Source organism: Hippopotamus amphibius, chromosome 13 (assembly GCF_030028045.1).
Source record: "Hippopotamus amphibius kiboko isolate mHipAmp2 chromosome 13, mHipAmp2.hap2, whole genome shotgun sequence".
In the NCBI taxonomy this organism is placed as follows: domain Eukaryota; kingdom Metazoa; phylum Chordata; class Mammalia; order Artiodactyla; family Hippopotamidae; genus Hippopotamus; species Hippopotamus amphibius.
This window is the reverse complement of record NC_080198.1, coordinates 3,021,153-3,042,466: the sequence shown is the minus strand read 5'-3', so window position 1 is coordinate 3,042,466 and position 21,314 is coordinate 3,021,153. Positions and strand designations below refer to the sequence as shown.

At 44.9% G+C, this 21,314-nt stretch overlaps 2 protein-coding genes across 4 annotated transcripts in view; one reads left to right on the top strand and one right to left on the bottom strand.

Moving 5' to 3' along the window:
* Positions 1–2,970: 2,970 nt before the first annotated feature.
* Positions 2,971–12,878, bottom strand: LSM3 (LSM3 homolog, U6 small nuclear RNA and mRNA degradation associated). 2 transcript variants are annotated; one of them, XM_057704754.1, is made up of 4 exons: positions 12,737–12,878; positions 10,141–10,251; positions 7,853–7,948; positions 2,971–3,371 (listed from the first exon to the last, which is right to left on the bottom strand). In XM_057704754.1, the coding sequence occupies exons 1-4, from the start codon at positions 12,755–12,757 to the stop codon at positions 3,291–3,293; spliced, it is 309 nt and encodes a 102-aa protein (XP_057560737.1). In that variant the 5' UTR covers positions 12,758–12,878; the 3' UTR covers positions 2,971–3,290. The 2 variants fall into 2 exon arrangements, with proteins under 2 accessions (XP_057560737.1, XP_057560736.1); XM_057704753.1 differs by lacking the exon at positions 12,737–12,878 and adding an exon at positions 11,967–12,636.
* An 87-nt stretch (positions 12,879–12,965) lies between these two features.
* XPC (XPC complex subunit, DNA damage recognition and repair factor) overlaps positions 12,966–21,314 on the top strand; it is a 36,024-nt gene continuing 27,675 nt past the window's right edge. Inside the window, exons 1-2 of one of the 2 annotated variants that reach the window (XM_057704747.1) lie at positions 12,966–13,154; positions 19,594–19,789. In XM_057704747.1, coding sequence (XP_057560730.1) covers positions 13,052–13,154; positions 19,594–19,789 — 299 coding nt within the window. In that variant the 5' untranslated portion in view covers positions 12,966–13,051. The remainder of the gene's footprint in view (positions 13,155–19,593; positions 19,790–21,314) is intronic. The other variant, XM_057704749.1, reaches the window with a different exon arrangement.

Genomic DNA, 21,314 nt, shown 5'->3' with positions numbered 1-21,314 from the left:
TGCTCGAGGGCCTCCTCCTCCTAGTTTCCATAGCAATGGCTTCAAATCATAATGTCTGCTATGTGGCATGTTCCAAAAAATTTGTTACTAATAATCAAGTATCAAAAGGGCTTATTTTTGTGTGAATTAGACGAGACTACAAGTTATCCTTACATAACAGGCTCTTTGTCTCCAGCTCCCATCCACTCTTCCCCCTGGTTCCCTTTAGAGAAGTACCCCTCTCCAAGCTCAGACCACATGGCCCAGGTAAAGATAATCTGACTCTTCATTCCACAATGGGCACGTTGGCTCAGGCCTGGCCAATCAGAGCCCTGCATTCCCCCAGCCATGACGACTAGCCATGGACCAGCAAGGGAGACAATTGAGAATGAGATCACTGCAGCTGGCAAGCAGGTAAGCCCGGATTTGCTACCTAGCAGGGCTTGCCCAAGAATGAAATCCACACAGCTCAGCAGAGCTGAGGGACACAAACATCAATGAGCCTCTCTGGATCCTGCCAGGATGACTCCTGGAGTTCTCAGTGACTTTCCCTGTCCGCTGGAGGTAAGCATTGCTCACAGCTGGCAACTGCTCACACACTGGAACATTCCTCCCCTCTGACTGCAGGCTAAAATCAATGTAAGTATATATTACAAGCACTTCTCATCTATTGTACTTCACTTTATTGCATGTTTTTACAAATTGAATGCTTGTGGCAACCTGCATTAAGTTTATTAGTACCCTTTTTTCCAACAGCATTTGCTCACATCATGTCTGTGTCACATTTTGGTAACTCCTGCAGCATTTCAAACTTTTTCAGTTACATTTGTTATGGTGACCTGTGATCAACGATCTTTGATTTTACTGTTGCAAAAAGTTTTAGACTTACTTAAGGTTCAGAGGATGGTTGGCATGTTTTAGCAATATTTTTTAAGTATGTACAATTTTAAGAAATAATGCTATTGCACACTTACCAGACTACAGTATGGTATAAATATAACATTCATATGTCCCAAGAAAACAAAAAACCTGTGACTTGCTTTATTGTGACACTAGCTTTATTGCAGTGGTTTGGAACCAAACCTGCAACATCTCCATGGTCTGCCTGTATATGCAATAAAAAGATGTGTGGTAACAGCCTAATTTGGGCAAGCTTCAAAAACTAGTATTTAAAATGTGTGAAAACTGCCCATTTGTAGCTAATGTTTTTAATCTTACTTGGGATACTCAAGTTATTCAGATTTCAATTTGGGCACATTTCATCTCAAAGCGGAGTGTGTAGTTCCACATTCTGTCCATCTTTGTGGGAAGCCATGACAATTCATGACAACCTTTCAGGAAACCACCAACATGAGGATCCAGGTACGACATCTGCTTGAGAGGTTTCTGAAGGGAAGATGGGCAGGAGGCTCCCCTTGAGTTATGTGACACCACATCGCAGAAACCACCAGCCACCAGCTCCAGTGACATCAAGCTGTCCAGCTGGCCAGAGCTCAGAATGCTGTGCGGCCCTGGAAATCCAAGGCATGGCTCTGGGGCCCCGCTGACTGCACAATCCCTTGGAGGGCCGTGGCCCCGCAGGCCTGGAGAGGCGGCCTTGATGTGAGGCTGTGGCAGGATGCTGCTTGAGGGGCCCCTGTTGTGGACTGGGTCCCAGCTCCAACCCTCCAGGCAGGTAGCCTGAGTTCCAGAAGGGCTCGCAAAACCCCCGTCTGGCAACATGCAGATGGTTATCCTGCAGTTAAATCTTTTATTGCCCCTTCCCTGTACCTTAGCAGCCAGGAGTAAGTGGACGTGTGTATGGGGCAGCTGAGTTTTATGTGCACACAAAGGCAACTGTGTCAGATTGTAAGGTTCACAGTTTTTAGAAACATGTATGTGTAAACAATAGTCCTCATAGCCAAAAAAGTTCTAGTGCAACCTATCAATTCTAGGAGAAAAAAAAAGATGGCCGAGAACAGAGTAGAAAAAGTATTCAAGAATTAAGCATAGATATCAGATACAACTAAAAATAAACATGCCGTGGAGAGAACCGGAGACTGACCATCGTGCCACGGCTGCACTGCACGCCTGGCCCGCACGCTCACGCAGGTGTTGCCTGGGACTCATAGGCAAGCAATGAAAGGTTGCGCAGAGCTTCAGCGTCTCGTAACATCCTGCAGGAGAGCTGTCGCAGGGATTAAAAAGGAAGATACATACAAAATGCCTGTGCTTGGTGTGCTCTGTTCCACAAAAGATGGCAATTACTACACGTGTCACCATGATCAGCACTTAGGCAAGCGTTCTACTCAGAAGAGGTGACCCAAAGGATCAACCTCTTGCTACCATGAGAACCACAGTCCCCTTTCTTCAACAGCGAACAGGCTGCCGTAGACAGGTTACAGCCTGGGACTACTAAAACCTGAAGACAAAGTGTGTGGGTGGCAGAAGGGAAGGGTTCTCTCCTGTCCGCTTGCCCACATTTGTTTTTTCTTCTCCATTAACTTGCAGGAACAGGTACAATAAATAAAGAAGATGAAACCTTTTTACACAACGTCTAACAAAAGCATCTTTCTTGCATGTGGCTTGAAATATTATGCACAGTTAGCATATTGTGCTAGATAATGAACTAACAACCACTGAAGCCTGACCTTAGAAATAAATCAGGCCAGACAGAAGTAACAACCAAGCTTCATCTTTCACTGCAGTGCTAGTGTTTAGACATCACCACCACACCCGCCCACCCAGATGGTTCTGACTTGGGTGCTCTTCTGTGCTCTCCCCGCATCCCATACACACATGACGGCACCAGCACTGATCTCACTGTCCTGCAGTTACTGGCTTCAACAACTGCCTTCCCAGAAGACTCCAGGGACAGAAGCAAATCGACAAAACTAAAGTTCCCAGGACTTAACTCAGTGCTGCAGACACAGCAGATGCAACACAAAAGTGTACAGATAAAGTGAATGGAAGACGTGCTTATTTTAAAGAATAAGACAGGAGACTGCATTAAAAATCAAAAAAGGAAACATCAAATTTAATGTAAAAAAAGAAACCCAGAAATTGTCCGAAAAAAACAATGGAGCAAATCAACTCCTGAAAAAGTTCTGCATCTTGGTGATCACATTTATTGGAAGGGTTGGAGAAAAATAAAAATGCCATTTAGCTTAAGAATTTGTGAGTTATCTGCAAATCAACTTATTTCAGGTGTGCAAGAAATCTTGGTTATTTCTTAGTATCAAAATGTACGCCGGTTTCTCTTTTGAATATCTTCTACATTTAAAGAGGCAATCATACAAAATCTATTTTCCACACAGGATAAATTCTTTGTTTCAGCCAACTCTCAAGGGCGGGGCAACTAGCACAACACCGTCTCCCCGGACAAAGAGCATCGGAATATTCCGTTTTGTTGACTGGAAGAGGAAAAAAAACACAGAACACATTTACACAAATTTGTAGTAGTAGTATTTATTTTTCAAGAGAGAGATTTGAAAATAAAAATCCATAGATTCACCATAACACGAACAAACTGCTTCAAAAACCCAATCACTTACCTTTATGGCACAAAGAACCATCTGTTAACTGCTTCTTTTCCTGGAACACAACCGGGGCAGAAGCTGCAGCTATCCACCCAGCCCATTCCGCCGCTCCTCCTGGCACAAGCTAGACCACGTTTCTCACGGTCCCTGCCAACCAGGTGGCACCGTGGAATGGGTTTTAACCAATGGGAAGTGAACAGAGGTGATGATCGACCCCTAAGCCTCCCACAAAGGCCCCTCTGTGGTCTCCCCCACCATGGTCTCAGATTATGGAGAACCCAGCGGATGGCAGAGCCAGGAAGCCTGGGTCCCCAACGGAGCACCTGGAAGAAAGCTAGTACAATGACCTAAACCCTCACTAAAGACTCTCGTGTGGGCACAAATAAAACCCTACTGTGCTAGGCCCTCACGTGTTGCTTCTGCGTGCTGCCGCACTCACATACAGAATGCACACCTTTCGTGTCAGCCTCGGGGACAAGCCTCAGGCAGTAAGGAAACAGATATGGAAGGTCTGAAGTCTTATGCCTCAGTAGAACATTAAGTAAAACTGTCGCCTGCAACAACTTGGAAAGTAGCCCAAAGACGTCCCAAACCTACAGGTTCTGGGGGAAGAGGTTGGGAAAAGCCCAGTGTTAGCAGTGTTGCTGTGGGCCTGATGCAGAGCGCAGGGCAGTGTAAGGAAGAGATGGGCTCAGGCAGAGCTAGCTGGTTTCCAAGCAGAAGTGATAAGAAATAGCATTCACAAGGCCAGGAAAGCCACCTGTTTTTAGACCCCAAACTGTGGACAATAAGCAGGAAGAAAAAAAAAAAAGCTTTGAGGAACCAAGCTGCCCTGTAAATTCTCTCCCTTAAAGAAACTCAGCCCCGGGGGAAGGATCAGATTAAGGGTGTTGCCTTCCTACCCAAATTTACTTCAGCAAATGACCCAAGGTAGTCAACACTAATCTGTGGGAGAGGAACTTATACAAATTAGAGGTGAGGAACTAAAGAAATAAAGGGGTCTGCAAGTTCTGTCTAGAAAAGGACTTTGAGATTACTGGCCCAAAGAAGTGATTGGAAGTAAACAGATCAGAAACATAAGAAGTCATAAGTTTTTAAAGAAATGGTATTGCCAAAGAACCCACAGCCTGGCCTTTGACAATCTGAGTCTTCCAGCGTAAGCGAGGTGTTTCTGTGAATTCTCTGTACCACCCAGATTTGGCAAATAAAAATACAGGTTGCCCAATTAAATCTGAATTATAGATAAATGGAAAAGAATTTTTTTGTAAGTATAAGTATGTCTCACACGACATATTTGACTTAACCAAGGGATTTCTTCTCCTATCACACCTCCCCAGGGGATCCATCACCGCAAAGGGCCAGGAACTGCTCTCCGTTCCCACTCTTTCCTCTTCTGAAAGGGAGCTTTTATGGTGATGGGTATCCTGTCCCTGCTCTGCTAGGGTGCAGGTGGGAGGGGTGATGAAAATTAATGTATCCTTTTTAGCTTACAGGAACCTGTACCACAAATGACCACGTGCAGATCTGACAGAGAACTGTCTCTCTGTCAGGCAGAAAATATTGGTAATAGTTATGTTTTCAGAACTTTCTAAAAATGCAAAAACCATGTTTTATGAGCTTCCTGGGTACTGGAACTAACATAAAAGGAGAACTCCAACAATGAATACAAGTAATATCTATAAATTCAGTATGCTAAATCAAGTATACCCATCTGTCTTCCATGAATGTATCTAACACTTTCCCACATAATACTCTCTCAGGGCAGTGGTTCTCAAATTGTAATGTGCATAAGGTAACCTGTTTAACAGCCTTGAAGGCTGTTTCCTAGCTCCACACGCAGAGATCCCCACTCAGCAGGCCAGGGTGTGGCCCGTGAAGCTGCATTTCTAACACGCTCCTGGTTCAAGGCATACACTCTGAGAAACACTCTCAGAGAAACAAGGATCATGTCTGTCTGCTACTAGGAAGCAGCACTGCCTTCTGGTTTCCTTCCAGTTGCAAGAGGCCATCTAGTCTTAGCAGAGCCAGTTTAGTGAAGGAGTCAGTGCTCATCAAAATAACTGACATAATCGCCCCCAAGGATCCCTGCCTGCTGGTGTTCACGCCCTTGTATAACCCCCCTCCTTCTGAGTGTGGGTGAAACTTGTGCCCTGCTTCTAACCAACAGAATACAGTATTAAAGAGTGAGTGCGATGTCACTACCATGATTAGGTTACACTGCATAGTTACTTCCACCTCGTTAGCCAACTCTCTTGCTGGGTTTGATGAAGCAAGCTGCCAAGTGGTAGAGGCCCTGTAACCACGAAGTGAGGGTCTCCATCCAAAAACCCTTGAGGAAAGGAATCCTCCCAACCACGAAAGTAAGCTCAGAAGTAGAACCTTCCCCACTTTAGCCTTTAGAGGAGACCCCAGCCCTTGTGCAGCCTTGTGAGAGACCCTGAAGCAGAGGACCGCAGATGAGCCTGGACACCTGACTCACACAAACTGTGAGCTAATAAATGTGTGTGCTTTTAAGCCACCAAGGTTTCGGCTGACTTGTTATATAAAATTCTGAGATGTATGGTCCAAATAACTGAGAAAATCATGACGAGAAACAGGGAATTGAGAATGACCTCATTTTGAAGTTCTGAAGGTGAAGAACACCATAGACTTAGTTTTAGATATACTGAGTTTGAAGTAACATCCAAAGTGGATGTATTTTCAATAAGAATATTGGAAATGAGAGAGTAAAGCTCAGAAAAGAAAAAAACTGCAGACTCAGATTTACCCACAATCACAATGACCACCCATCATCCCCTGCCGCCAGCATGTCAAGCACCAGCCTCAGGGCATCCCGGGATAGCCTGGGAGGAAGGCACAGTTATTGTACTGGCATTTACAGAGGAGGTCCCTGAGGCTCAGAAAACTTCTGGAACTTGCTCAAGGTCACAGAACTAATCAGCAGCAGCGAGGATCTGAACCAAGATCTGTTAACCCAGAGCTTAAGCTTTCAGGCTGTACTAACTACTATTACAGACTGATGGCTTATGACAGGAATTACTAAACAACATCTGAGGGGGAAAAATGCAGATTGAAAAAAAAATCGCATGTTCAGAGGGAGAAAGAAAACTAGCCAAGGAGTCAGGAGTGGTTGAAAAGAGGAGGAAAGCTGGGATAAAGCTGAACCACAAAAACCAACACCAGCTAACCGCTGAGCACTTACTACGTGCCTGTGCCATCTGAAGGCTTTACAAGGAATGGCTCAATGACTCCTCAACAGCTGTACAAAGTGAGTCATATTACTATCCCCATTTTACAGATACAGACAGGCTAGGCAACTGGTACATGACACAGCTGGTAAGCAAGGGAGTCAAGACGTGAATCCAGGTGGTCCTGCCATCTGAGCCTACGCTGTAAAACACTATGCTCTAGGAGGCTCAGAGACTGGCTTCTCAATACTTCAAAGACCGAACAATAAAATGTGCCAATATCTGGAAGATCTGCATAATTCAGTGAACTAATATTTTCCAAATGACCAGAGCTTGATGTTACAAAATCATGCATGTATAAAAGATCCATTCCAAGTGCAAGGCAGACCAATGAATTTGCATATAACAAGAGTATGAAAAGTTCACTGATATAGTTTTAGATTCCACACTACAACTAACTTTTAAGAAACTACTGCTTGTTGAGTTTAGGTGTAGCATCAAAGGCAAGTATCCACAAAAAATACTCCTCCCTTTCCAACCACCTACCTGTGTGACATTCATAACATAGCACAACAGATTAAATGCAGAAAAAAAGATGTGAGTAACTAGATGTCTATTAAGCCAGGCATCTGCAAAATGTAAAACAAAGACACTCCTCACTAAATATCTGTTTTAGAAAATATGGTTATTATTCATAAAAATGTTACTTATGTCAACATGTAATAAATTTATTACTATTTTTAATGAGTTAAATATTTTAAAAATTTCTGTTTTAGTTTCTAGTAAGTAATGATAAATAAATCCACATCGAACAAAACACTGTCCAGTATTACAGTTATACACCAGCACAGAGGCACCTTACACAGCCATACCTCAACAAATCCTAGCAATCCTACGACAGAAGTGACAGTATTCCTGCTTACCAGTGAGGAAGTTACATCTGCAAAGGTACTTCCCTTGACCAACGTGCCCCAGACAGGAAGTGGCCAAGCCAGCACTGGAAACCAGGTCTGTCCAACCCCAAAGCCTTTGCTTTTTTAATTGCTACACTCTACTGAGTCCATGAATAGGTATCAAAACACGACAGGCTTTCCATAAACAAGTGTTAAGCTGTTGGATTCTGAGAACTGACGTTTTAAAAGCGACGAATAGAACTGCAGGACTTACTTTATATATCTCTTCATATGTTTCTTCATCAATTTCTATAGTTGTCACAGTTTCTTCCACATCTCCCAATATCATATTTAAATGTTGATCATAAGCCTGAAGTGGGAAGGTGAGGGACCAAGAAATTTACTAAGCAAATCAGGAAATAATAAACAGGGCTTATAATATGCAAATAGCTCAATTACAAGTAAGACATAATACTTACACCACAAACTTTTACATGCAAATAAAAAATAACCCTGCTGTGCTGATACACTGTTTCTTCGCAGATCATCTCCAACGATAACTTAATTGACCTGATACAAATATATAACTGTTTATTGTCAAAAATGAATTTACTCAAAAGAATTTGAAATTATTTTTAAAGTGTCCACCCTATCTGTTATCTAAGGCAGTCACATAAATATTTATAATATTTAATTACGAAAAAAAGCCAGTTCCTCACTTTTCAGTATATTTCTTTTAACTTCATCTGTAATAGCATGACAAGATAGATACAGTAAAGGAAATACAATTCTTTAACTGCTAAGATGACAGCACTGCAGACTCCTAAAGGCACAAGACCCTGTCACTCAACCCTCCCTGTCCTCAACTAAACACCATAAAGGAGAATAAGTACAGCAACACCCTGCACGTTATAGCCTCGCCAGAACTAACTGTTTGGCATCTGTGGGCTCCATCAACAAACACTGCAACCCAGATATTCTGGAATGTCCTCAATCCAAACTCCAAGGCTCATGCATTTTACTAAAAGATAGAACTCCGAGGTGGGAGAGAGGAGGAGCTTGTTTAGAACCCACTTACATTTAATTCTAGCCAAGTGTTAAATGGTTTACCAGCCCACATCAAAATAAACATAACCAATCAGCAACAGGGGGAACTGCTAGGCAAAGCACAGAAACACGGGCAAAGATCTACAGGTGAGGCCAGAAAACAAACAACAAGCTGGGGTCATTCACTAAAGAGGCAGCGGAGGCTACACAGGGAACTGTAGAAGCCTCCAAGAGTTAAGGAAACATGTCTATCCTATGGTGTCTGTCTATGTGCCACTGGCCCATGTGATTCAGCTCAATTCTATTTTTCTCTGCAAAGTTGCCACTGTTCTGTGTCCCTTTCTATAATTTAAGAATACTGGGTCCCCACCTCCTTTCGAAGCACAGAGGGTTCTTTATCTTTAGGTTTCATGTTAGGTAGAATCGTAGTACTTAAGAGGGGGCTGAAGTCAGACTGCCTAAATTCCTAGTCTGGCCCTCTTTTTACTGGCTATGTGACCTTAAGCAAAGTAACTTCACCTTTCCGAGCCTGCACTTCTTCAAATTAAAATGGGGATAATGAGTAGCTACCCTCATAGGGTTGTTATAGAGATTAAATGAGATATTACATCCAAAACACTTAGAATAACAGTACCTGGTATATAATTAACGCTCAATAAAAACTAGCTATTTTTAATTACTTTAGGGTAAAATGGCAGTAATAAAAACAACACACTCAGGAAAGTAACAAGTTATCAAGAAGAGGCAAAACCTTTAGCATACTCTCTTCAGGGAGGTGATCCTATAGAAATATCTGCAGGTATACACAAAGGTCTCTGTATGAAAATGCTTACAGTAGCAAGAAATGGAAAACAATCTTAATATCACTGCTACTATATACAGAATTCAACATAATCATTAAAAGAAAGGAGATTTATATGCACTCATGATCAATACTTTCCATGAACGATTAAAGGTGCCTCTCCAAAATGGATAGCAAGGTCCCATTTATTTTTTAGAGGTGGTGTATAAGGTGCAAATACACACATACAGAGACACATTTATGTACATGTGTGTAAATATACAGAAAAGACCTGAAAGACTACAGATCCGATGGAAGAAATAGTTACCAACAGAAGAAATGGCATTTCACCTTTTATTCCATGTATGTCTGTGCTGTCAAGTTTTTCACAACAAAACACAAATTTATATACATACATCAGTAATTTAAAGAACACTTAAATGACAATGGAGGACAAATTCTATTTACAAATAAACAGAAAGGAAAAAAATGAAAGAAGTGAAAATATTCTTTAATAAACACACCATTTCTGTCAAGAGAAAAAAATGTTAACAATACGGATAAAACACAGTTGCATTTGGCTTTCAGAAATATGGGTGGCTTTCCACCTCCTTCTTGTCTACATTCAAAACACTCTTTCAGAGTGGACAGTTTTTACATTTCAAAGGGGTGGGAGAAGGGAGCAATGGTAAGGAAATAATCTGAGTTCAAGGTGATTTAATAAATTTACTCACATGTAACCTGCCTCGAAGCTCTCTGTCGTTTCTCATTTTCACATAGATTCGTTCATCCAGGCTGAGCCTGATGAGATCCAGGGGCTCTTCTACAGTGTTGGTGGTTTGTTGCTGATAAAAGAAACAGGCTTAGTAAGGCAGTACTAGGGAGTGAAGTGTCTGAACCACCAGTGCCCTGTGTGACCGTGGGCAAATTACTTAACCCATCTATACCTCAGTCTCCTAATCTGCAAAATCTGTATAACAACAATGCCTGGACTTCCTAGGTGGCGCAGTGGTAAAGAATCGCCTGCCAATGCAGGGGACACGGGTTCGAGCCCTGCCCTGGGAAGATCCCACATGCCGCGGAGCAACTAAGCCCGTGCACCACAACTATTGAGCCTGTGCTCTAGCGCCCGTGAGCCACAACCACTGAGCCCATGTGCCGCAACTATTGAAGTCCACGCACCTAGGGCCTGTGCTCCACAACAAGAGAAGCCACTACAGTGAGGAGCCTGCGCACCAAAACGAAGAGTAGCCCCCGCTCGCAACAACTAGAGAAAGCCCATGTGCAGCAACGAAGACCCAACACAGCCAATAAATAAATAAAAATGAATTTATAAAAACAAACAAAAAAATGCCTATCTAACACTATTTTTGAGAGGCTTAAATGACATCAACGAAGGCTTACAACAGCACCTGACACAAAGATAAATGAGGGTTGAAATATACACACACAGAAAGGAGTTACATGAGAAAACAAACATGAGGGCACTCTATTCGCTCAGAATCCAAACTGTCCGACCCCGATCCAGTGTGTAGGGAGTAACTCTATCAGGGACTTCAGCTTGATCTCAAATACCATTTAGTAATTTGAAGAAGTTACATTTAATGACTCCCACATACTAGCCCGAATGCTAAGCAGAGAGGAATGTTTGAGGCAGGATTACGAGTTCAGCACAGGGCAGGCTGAGCTCAGGGTGCCACGTGGCCAGCAAGCTGAAACGTTGAGCAGGCAGTACAGAACACCGGCTGAAAGCGCTGGCTTTCCAGTCAGGCAGTGTGGGTTCAACTCCTGATTCTGACGCTTATGAACTGGGATTAAAAATCACGCCATCTGCAATTCTCAGCTTCCTTGTTTGCAACATGAGGAAACTACAATCTTCCCTTCATGATTCTTGTGAGGAATAAATGAGCTAATGTATTTAACTGATGTATCTGATGTAATTTAAATAGTATCTGGCAAACGGAGAAGTACTTATAAATGGTTCTTGTTATTACTATTAACTGTAGGAAACATAAGGTTCAAAGAGAGCTGGGCTAGGATGACCCGGGTCCCTGTGGAAGGGATGGTTGAAGCCAGGAGAGTTAAGATTATTCAAGGAGAGCTGCTTCCGCCAGTACATGAGGCCAGTGGAGTACGGTGACTGAATGTTACAGGCTCTGCAGCCTTAAAGGGCTAGATTTAATTAAAAGAAAGAAAAGAAGCAGCATCAGAAGAAATCCTGACCACCTCACCTGGTCCCCATCCGCAGTTCAATAAGTGTTTGTTAAGGACCAGCTAACCACCTAGGAGGTTACAGTGATACAGAAGTCAGTCCCCTGCCCTCAAGGAGCTCGTTCTCGGGCAGAGAAGCAATCGTGACACTGGAAGAACAGACGCATGACAGAGCCCTACTACCCACTGTCCGCCCTCTTCATCCGGTAGTTTTAAGCACCGCCTTTTCAAAGGGGACTCCGTGATCACTGGATTCATTCCCTCGATACGTCCCTGTGGCGCGTTTCCAGCACCGTTCTAAACCCTGAGGCCAGACCAGCGAACAAACTCTGGGTCTTAAGGAACGCACACTCCAGCTGCGGGGGACAGACGCGACACAGAGCAGCGCGCACTTCACGGGAGCGAAGAACATGCTGTGCGGAAGGACCACGCAGACTGGGAGAGTGCTGTCTGACGCCGGTGGCCAGGGGAGTCCTCCGCGATGAGACGAGATCCCGCAGCAGGCTGAAGGGGCTGCGGCCCGCTCCGCAGAGACCTCCGAGGGGGCGCGTGCCGGCAGGAGAGGAGCGCGGAGGCCAGGCGTGAGGGCCATCCGCTGCTCGGAACTCCGGCGGCTCGCCCGCCGCCGTCACGCCGCGTCGCGGCCTCCTCCACCGCGCGTCCCGGTCTCCACGTCCCCCCCGCCCCTGCCCGCATGCAGTGCCGGTGCCCGGCCCCGCGAGGACCACGCTGGCGAGGCGCGCTGCCCGTGTGGCGGCCGCGGCGCTCGGCGGTGACGCCTCCTTCGCGGGACGGGCCGGCTCTCCACCGGACCCCGACAGGCCCGCGAGGCAGGCGAGGGCACAGCGGAGGCTCGGGAGGGGGGAAGCGGCGAGCGCGAGGAACCACCCGTTTGCAGCGGGCTTCCAGCAAAGAGCGCGCTCAGGGCCCGAGGCGGCGTTCGGAGGGGGCGCGGCTCCCCCGGAGGCGGATGGAGGCCGTGAGGACCCAGAAAGGCGCGGCACGGCTGGCGGCCTTTCCGCGAGCTTGGGGAAAGCAACCCCGGGAGGTGAAGCGGGGCAGAGCCGGGCCTGGACGCGGGGAGGCCGCCCCGGAGCGCCTGCTGCAGACGACACTCACCTGGTCTACGTCGTCCGCCATCTCTCAAGCCCCGCGCCCTTTCCCGCCTCTCGCGAGAGCACGAAAGCCCCTCCGGCCTCTGGGAGCGCGAGGACGCAACGCACCGGAAGTGGAGAGAGATGGGCGTTGCCGCTCCTTGCTTCCTGCAGTTGGCGTTGGTGCTCCGGGGCTGGGGCGGAGCTTCCTCTGCGGCGCAGGCTCGGGGTGGGCTGGGCGGGTGTGTCCTGAGGGGGCGTGGCCAGGCCCCGCCCCGCCCGGGGGCGTCCCGCGGCGGCGCGGCGCGTCACGCGCGAGGCGAGTCTTGCCCGGGCAAAGATGGCTCGGAGGCGCGCGGCGGGTCGGGGGCCGCGGGGGCGCACGCTGCGCAGCCGGGCGGCTGAGGGCGAGCGCAGAGCCCGGCGCGAGCAGGCGGAGGCGGGTGAGCGCGAGGCCGGACCGGGCTTGCGGGCAGGGGTGGAGGCGGGCGGGCGGCGGGCCGGGCGCGGGGAGGGCGAGGCCGGCCTCCCGCAGGTGCGCGCGGGGCAGCCCGGCGCCCCCCTGCGCCGGGGAGACGGCGCCTCGGGCCGCCCCGACGCCGCTGCGTCTTCGCCCGCCGTGCCGGGAGCGAGCGCCCCTGCGCGGCCGCCTCCTGCTCCCGTCGCCCGCGGCAGCGAGTCCGGCCTCCTGGCAGACGCGGCGGGTGAACAGGCCGGCGGCAGCGCGGTGGTTCCGTGTCCCCGCGAGACGCACGGACCAGGACTCGAGTGCTGGAGGGTGCGGACCCCCTGAACAAGTACCTTCAGCAGGATCTCGCCGCGGCCCCACCCGACTTCTCCACGTGCATATCGTATAGGCTTCTTAGATTTGCCCCGGGCAGAGCAACACTCGATGTCCCCTTTAAACCTGCCCTTTCCCTCCTTTTCCCCATCTCAGGAATTGATCTCTTCACCGCTGTTAGACTAAACCTCTCCCCTTCCTTACACGCACACGTCCATCCTTCAGCTGCTTCAGCCTCGGAACCATATCTCAAATCTCTCCACCTCTCTCTGTCTCCGTGGCCACACCCGCTGTCCAGGCCACCCTCACTTTTCAGTTGAACGACTGCAGTCCCCTCTTTACCGGTCTCCCTGCTTCCTTTCTTCCCCGCCCCGCAAGAGTTCTCCGTGCAGCGGCGCCAGCGACCTTAAAAAAATACAAATAAATAAAAGATCAGATCTTGCCCTGCTCCTCCTTCAGACCCTCCGTGGCTTCCCATGGCTCGTGGCATGAACTCCAGATTCCTCACTGTGGCCTACAGGACCCTACATGATTTGGCTGCTGCTATTTCTGTCGTCTGCTACCACTCTCCTCTTCACCCGGCAGCCTCCTTGTTGCTCTCCTTCCAGTTCCTTGGTCATGCCACGTTGTTTCTCACCTGAGCCTTTGCCTTTGATGTTCCTTCTCCCTGCAGCGTTCTTCGCTGGCTTTGCCATAGCTGACTTAGGTTCCTCTAGGTCTCAACCCAGGCACTCCTTGAGTGTCCTGCCTAAGGTGGTCTTTCCCAGGTACCCGTCATCACAGAGGCTCCAACAGCCTCTCTCACACCTGGAGTGATCTTGTTAATTTATTTGCTTCCTTTTTGACCTGTCTTACTAGAATTTAAGCGTAGGAAAACATGTCTTATTTTTTGCTGTATCTTCCCTTGTCCTCCCCCCATCCCTGCATATACTAAGTGCTCAATAAATATTATAAATACTGGCATAATATATGCATGCTGTAGAAGGGATTTCTGGGGTACCTGATGTAACTGGGTAGACGATTAGACCAGGTCACCAGCAAGAGCTCCTGTGACACTAGATTCAGTAAGTATGATTCTGTACATATTGTAAGGCCATCATCCATTAGTAAATAGTAAAATAGTAACCACTTCTAAGCGTAAAAGGTGATTTACCGCACAGTTAATACGAGAAGTTCAATTTTATTCATTGACTCATTCAAATAACTCTTTTTTTTTAAGTACCTAATGTGTGCTGCACATGAGCTGGGTGTCATGGGAGATAGGGATTTCTTGGAGGAGCTTAGAGTATGGTAGTGTTGACATTTACCAAAAAAATATCCAAGACAGAGTGATTTCATAAGAGAAGGTATAAGGCGTTCTGGCTTATGAAGGAATAATCAGGAGAGGTTGGAAATGCTCTTTGAAGAAGTTATGTTTGGTCTGCAACTTGAAGAATATGTAATATTTCAGCAAATGCCTGTGAAAAAGGGTTGTCATTCTAGTCAGAGGGAATGTATTCTGAATACATGGCAATGAAAATATTTTGAAATCAAAAGGTTTTGGAAATGCCACCTGGGTTAGCATTCCTCCCAGCTAAACATTTCACCTTGGCACCAGGTTGGTGTAGCTCCAGTGTTTAGTAGTTACATATACTTGGGTAAATGATTTGGGCCAGTAATACAGCCTCTCTGGACCTCGTCTGTGAAACAGCTCTAACCTGCTAGGTGGTGGTGAGTTTTCAGTGAGATAGCATGTAAGGATCCTGGCACGGTCCGGATGAGGTAATCAGATGGGCTAGCTTATATCAATTCAGCCTACAGGTAGGCAAGGATGCACTTAAGCTTCACTCACACTCTGCGTGCCAGTGGAGCTGCAGTGGGTTTCCAAGGCAGCTTCTGGGAAGAGTTGTCATCTTTGCTGTGGTTGGGTGTAGGAGCAGTTTGGTTGTGGTTTTGGCTGCACGTGACACTGGTTTGGTGACTCTTCAGTGTAGTGTCTGCAGCACCTCAGTGCATGCAAATGAAGGTGACACTTGGCTGCTTTTCAACAGCTGGGGACAAAGAAAATAGTCTTCCACATTATCTCTTTGTTTCTATTAGGGCACCTCTAGTTTATCCATATTTAATCTTGATGTCAGTGCCTCCATTGATATAGTCCATTAACTCCTTCAACAGATACTGAGTACCTGCTATTTTCAGGCCCTGTTCTAGGCTCTGGAACTAGAGCAGTGAACAGGACAGGCAAGGTTCCTGCTCTCACGATGCTTGTAATCTTTGGGGAAGGGTAGGTAGGACAAATAAGTTAAAAAATAAATTAATATGGTGATAACTATGAAGAAGGCAGAACAGGTTGCTGTAGTAAAGCTGACATGGGGACAGGGAAGAAGCCGCTGAGGCAGAATCAGTGGTCACGGAAGGCCTGTGTGAGGACGTGGCACTTTGAGCCAATTACTGACTGTAATGAAGGAGTCTTTCAGACACTGGGAGAAGAGAGCTCAGGGCAGAGGAATCAGTAAGTTTAAAGACTCTTAGGGAATGTTTTAGAATTGAGGTAAAAGATGTGAGTAGGACCCTTAGGTTGGAGACCAAACTGAAGAATTTGTGTTTTATTCTTAGTGCTGGGAGGTGCCACTGGCAGTTCTAAGCAGGTGTTTTGTTTTGTTTTTCAGTTAAATCAGTAGCTGGCACACAAGCCCCAGGGGTTCATTCATGCCCTGCTGAAATAACCAGGTTAAGGTCGAGGAGGCTGGTTAGATGGTTGTCCCTTGGTATCCACAGAGAATTGGTTCTAGAACCTCCATATATACTGAGATCTGTGGATGCTTAAATCCTTTGTGTAACAGTGTAGTCCAGTCAGCCCTCCATATCCAAGGGTTCCACATCTGCAGATTCAACCAAAGTTAGATCTGAGGTTGGTTGAATCTGCAGATTCAGAACCAGAGGGATACAGAGGGCTGACTATAGTAGACAGCTCTAGATCTTGGAGAATCCTGGAAAATAGCCTCTTTTTGTTTTTTTTTTAAATTATAATTGACTTACAATATTATTTCAGATGTACAGCAGTGATTTGATATTTGATATTGGACTATACTCCATATAAAGTTATTATGAACTATTGGCTGTGTTCCCTGTGCTATACATTACATCCCTATAACTTACTGATTTTATACATGGTGCTTTGTACCTCTTAATCCTCTTCTGCTGTCTTGCCTCTCCCCCTGCCTCTTTCCCCACTAGTAGCCATTAATTTTTTCTCTGTATCTGTGAGTCTGTTTCTGTTTTGTTATATTTGTTCATTTTTGTTTGCTTGTTTTTAGATTCCACATACAAGGGAAAACATGGTATTTGTCTATTTTGCCAAGCATAATACCCTCCATGTTGTTGCAGATGGCAAAATTTCATTCTTTTTTATGGCTGAGTAATATCTCTAATTCCATTAGTTGGTAGGTTAGGTTGTTTGAGACTTTTCCTGTTTTTTGAGATGGGCCTATATTGCTCTAAGCTTTCATCTTAGAACTGCTTTTGCTGCATCCTGTAGGTTTTGTAAAATTGTGTTTTTATTTTCACTGTCTTAAGGTATTTTCTGATTTCCTCTTTGATTTCATGATTCATCCATTGGTACTTTTGTTTTGTTTATAAGTAGCATCTTGTTTAGTCTCCATGTGTTAGTGGTTTTTTTCTTTTTTTTTTTTTCTTTTTCCTGTAATCAATTTCTGGTTTCATACTGTTGTCATTAGAAAAGATGCTTGATACATTTTCAGTCTTCTTGAATTGTTGGGACTTGTTTTGTGGCTAGCATGTGATCTATCCTGGAGAATGTTCCATGTACACTTGAAAAGAATGTGTATTTTACTGCTCTGGGGACACAATGTCCTGCAGATATCTATCGAGTCCATTTGGTCTAATGTGTCATTTAAGGTCACTGTTTCCTTATTGATTTTCTGTCTGGATGAGCTGTCCGTTGACGTAAGTGGGGTGTTAAAGTCCCCTCTTGTTATTGTGTTACTGTCAATTTCTCCTTTTATTTCTATTCATATTGGCTGTATATATTCAGGTGCTCCTATGTTAGGTGCATATATGTTTATGAATGATATTATTTTCTTGTATTGACCCCTTTATCATTATATAATGTCCTTGGTCTTTTATCATAGACCTTGTTTTATAGTCTGTCTTGTCTGATATGAGTATTGCTACCTGAGCTATCTTTTTGTTTCCATTTTTATGGAATATCTGAATAATAGCCTCTTGATAGTCTGGCATGTGTGCATGGGCACACGCACGCACACACACACACAAAAACAAAGAATAAAGAAAAAAAGTCATCCATATGTCTACCATCCTGAAACAACCACCACTACGTAATAGTATATTTCCTTCTGGTCTGTGTTTTTTTTGTGTGTAGTAGAAACTGTACTATAAAAACAACTTTGCTTTCTTAGCATTTTATATATCATTTTCCTTTGTCTTAAAAGATGACTGAATTATATATCATTGTGTGACTGTACCATAATTAATGATCATCTAATGGCTGGACATTCCGATTTTTAAAATCCTGGATATTATGAATAGTACTGTGAACATTTTTTTGGTTCACGTTTGTTTCCCTTGTTCTCACTTTTAACTCCTCTACCTCTCTCTTCAAAGCACAGAAATACACAGCTGTGCCTTTTAACCAACCAAGTAAGTTTGGTGAGGAAGAAATCGTGCTTCTGAAGCAGACTCCCACCTGCATCTTTAGATTAATAAAGTGAAGTATTTAGCATCTTTTCATATAACAGAGGGCTAAAAAGATTGTAAGATCTAGACATCTTGATTTTAAGGGTACCCTACCAAACTGTCAAGTCATAAACAAACTTTTGGCCTTGAAATAAGAAATCTGTTTTCCAGACTCTAAATAACTAAATTTGAAGTATTTTATGTTTCCATTAAAATGTTTAAAACATGGAAATGAGTAAATTTCTTCTTTATAAAACATTTTAAAGAAACAGAACTGAATCAGTGCTTTTAACCAGCATTAAAACAAATGTTGCTATAAAGTGAAATATATTAAAATTAAGTTATGATTTTGTTTAGATCAAAAGTGAGAGTCTTTTTTCCCCCATGCAAAATTTATATTCTTGGGGAATATAAATACCTATCCAGAGAGTCAGCAGGACAAACCATAAGTGAAAGGAATGAATTAATTTGATATTTTAGGTTAATATTGCAGTCCTTTTGGAACCTCAATAAAGGATATTCTTGTTTTCCCAAAGTAATTGAAGCAGAGTTGTACAGAGGCAAAGAAGATGATTTATTTCAGAGTCAAGATAATTTGCATGAATATATTTATAATAGAATAAAAAAATATTTTCCCCTGTCATATTAATATATATTATAAAAATATGTATAATAGTAATACAGTTATATGTTAATAAAGAGACCATGCTTTTAGATACTCTAGTTGAACTAAAACCAACACTTTATGCATTTTTTGTATTTCCTTTTAATAAAAAAAAGAAACAATAATTATTTTAAGAAAATAAAGGTTTTTTGAATTACTGCTAACTTCTTCCAGATCTAAGCTTGCTGAGATGGTTGGTATACGAATGGCATTTGGGTTAGATTGGAAAGATTTCATAAAGTATGTGTTTTGCATAGTGCTTGGTTTTGAAAGATGGCAGAAGATTAGATTAGGAGAAATAGGTTGTGGTAAGACTGGAAACTTGGACATGTTTATGAACTTGAAACATTTCACTTAATAGGAGTGGATTATCCCTAAACTAAATAATTAGTCTTGGCAGGTAGTAAATAAACAAGGTGTTAATTAATGGACTGATGCATTTTCCTTGCTGTATATTAGCTGAAATTTAAGGTTTGCAATTTAGGTTTTTGTGAGAAATGTGGTGGTGTCTCTGTAGTCTTAGAAGGAGTAGAATACAGTGGTGATAAAGGAGGAGGCGTGTAGAGTGTAGACCAGCTGGAGGTGGGAAGAGGCTGAAAGCTGGTTGTTGATTAAACGTGGGATGCTGCTGGAGGTTTGGAGGGAGGTTACCAGAGAGGACGTCTCATGACCCTGCCCACGAACCTACAGTGTCTCCGCCTTTCCTGCTGTCCCTTATCTCATGTTCTGTGTGGTCATCTAGGTGTCTTTGAAGATGAGAAACCTCTAAAGAAGAGCCTTCTTGCTAAAGTTTCACGAGGAAAGAGGAAGAAAGGCTGCGGTGACTCTGGGGGCCCAGCAGGTGGTCCAGCAAGAAAGAAAGCGGCCAGAGTGGCTGTTACATCTGAGAAGCCCCAGGTTGTAAAGGATGAAGCCCTCAGTGATGGGGAAGAGTCCAGGTGAGATGGCCGGAAACCTCCTGACCAGGTCTTGATTGTTCCCATCTGGGAAGCATGACTAAGAAAACCTGCTCTTTTTGCTTGTCACTGGGCTCCTGGATGAGGTGGGATCTTTAAACGCCTCTAGGCCTCTAGGTAGAGCTCAGACCACTAGTAAGAGCTGGAAAGAGTCTTGGCAATTATATAGTTTACCTCCCAAACTTTTCAGATGAGGACAACAGCTTACACAAAGTGCTTTATTCGTGGTTACACAGCTAGATGGTGGCAGAAACCAGGGTGCGACCTAGGTCCTCTGACCCCTGGTCTAGTGCTCATCCTACCACACAAGGACATCACACACAGGGCGTGTTTCCCTGATGTTCCAGCTGTGTCCTCTCCTGCTCTCCTAGGGAGCGCTCCACTCCTGCCCAGCTGGACTTCCCTCCGTCACTTGAGACGTGCTCATGTTCTTCTTCCTGCCTGGAACATGTTCTTCCACCTGAAGACGCAGAGCAGAAGCCATCTGCTCCACAGTCTTAATTGCTTCCTTCCCCTTTCCCTCCTCTGATTTCTTGCTGCATCTCTTACGAGCGTCACTTCTTTGCCTTGTGTTACACTTACGTGTGTCCACGTGCCCCTGTGAGCGCTCAGATGGCTGGATCCACACCGGTTCTTTTTCATGTGCCCTGTGGCGTCCAGGGTAGGGCCTTTTACATTGAATGAATATATTCATATGTGGTGAACACTTGATCATCTGCTTCCTAGGGAAGTTGTGGGGGGTGGAGGAAGAGGATGGACAGAGCGGCTGTAGTTTCTTCTTTGCTTCAAATATACACCCTCACTCTTAGTGTTGGCTTTTCCAGCAACCTCCAGTCCTGGCTCGGAAAGTAGTCCAGGCCAGGGCAGCTGTAGGAAGGAGCACGAGGAAGCATGCAGATTTTCCAGCATCCTTCATCGCTTCTTCTCCCTGAGCCTTTTCCTGCGAGTGCCTCTGAGCTTACTGCTTCCCAGTTGCCTGTCCCCACTGTTGCGTTCTTTCTGCAGAGAAATCCACACACAGACCAGGATGCTGCCAGGGAAAGCTCCGGCCCCCCTTTCCCTCGCAGTTGAGAGTTGACATTTCTGCCACACTTACTGTGAAGGGGACATGGTGTTCTGTGGTGTTGAGAGGAAGTGGCAGGCTAAAAAGGGAGTGTTTATCTTTTTTAAAGCTTAAGTCTAAGGCTTGTTATTTTAAATGTCTGTGCTAAAATCTTGGGTAATATTCTCCCTGGATACCGTGTATCAGCTCTTACAAAAGCTAAAAGTAACTCAATGCTTTGAACACATTTTATGTGTGAATTTGCAGAAGTATACAGTATATTACATGGTAGCAGCCATTGAGTCTTGGGCTGGTATGTAGCTAGCTCCTGTCTACATAGTTCTCTCCTTACCCTGCCAGCTCTCCCTGTTCCTTATGACACACGTGTGTTCAGTCACATCCCCGCTTACCTAGAATTTAGAATTCTACCAACCCCAGTCTCCTCTCATCTTTTTTTTCCCCTCA

Excerpts from the sequence above, each read along its gene's own strand:
- LSM3 (XM_057704753.1), bottom strand. The coding sequence starts at position 12,209 with ATGGCCCTCACGCCTGGCCTCCGCGCTCCTCTCCTGCCGGCACGCGCC. Across the intron at positions 10,252-11,966 it reads CTGTCCCCCGCAGCTGGAGT|CAACAAACCACCAACACTGT; the intron begins GTGCGTTCCTTA and ends TTCTTTTATCAG. Across the intron at positions 7,949-10,140 it reads AGCTTCGAGGCAGGTTACAT|GCTTATGATCAACATTTAAA; the intron begins GTGAGTAAATTT and ends TTCCCACTTCAG.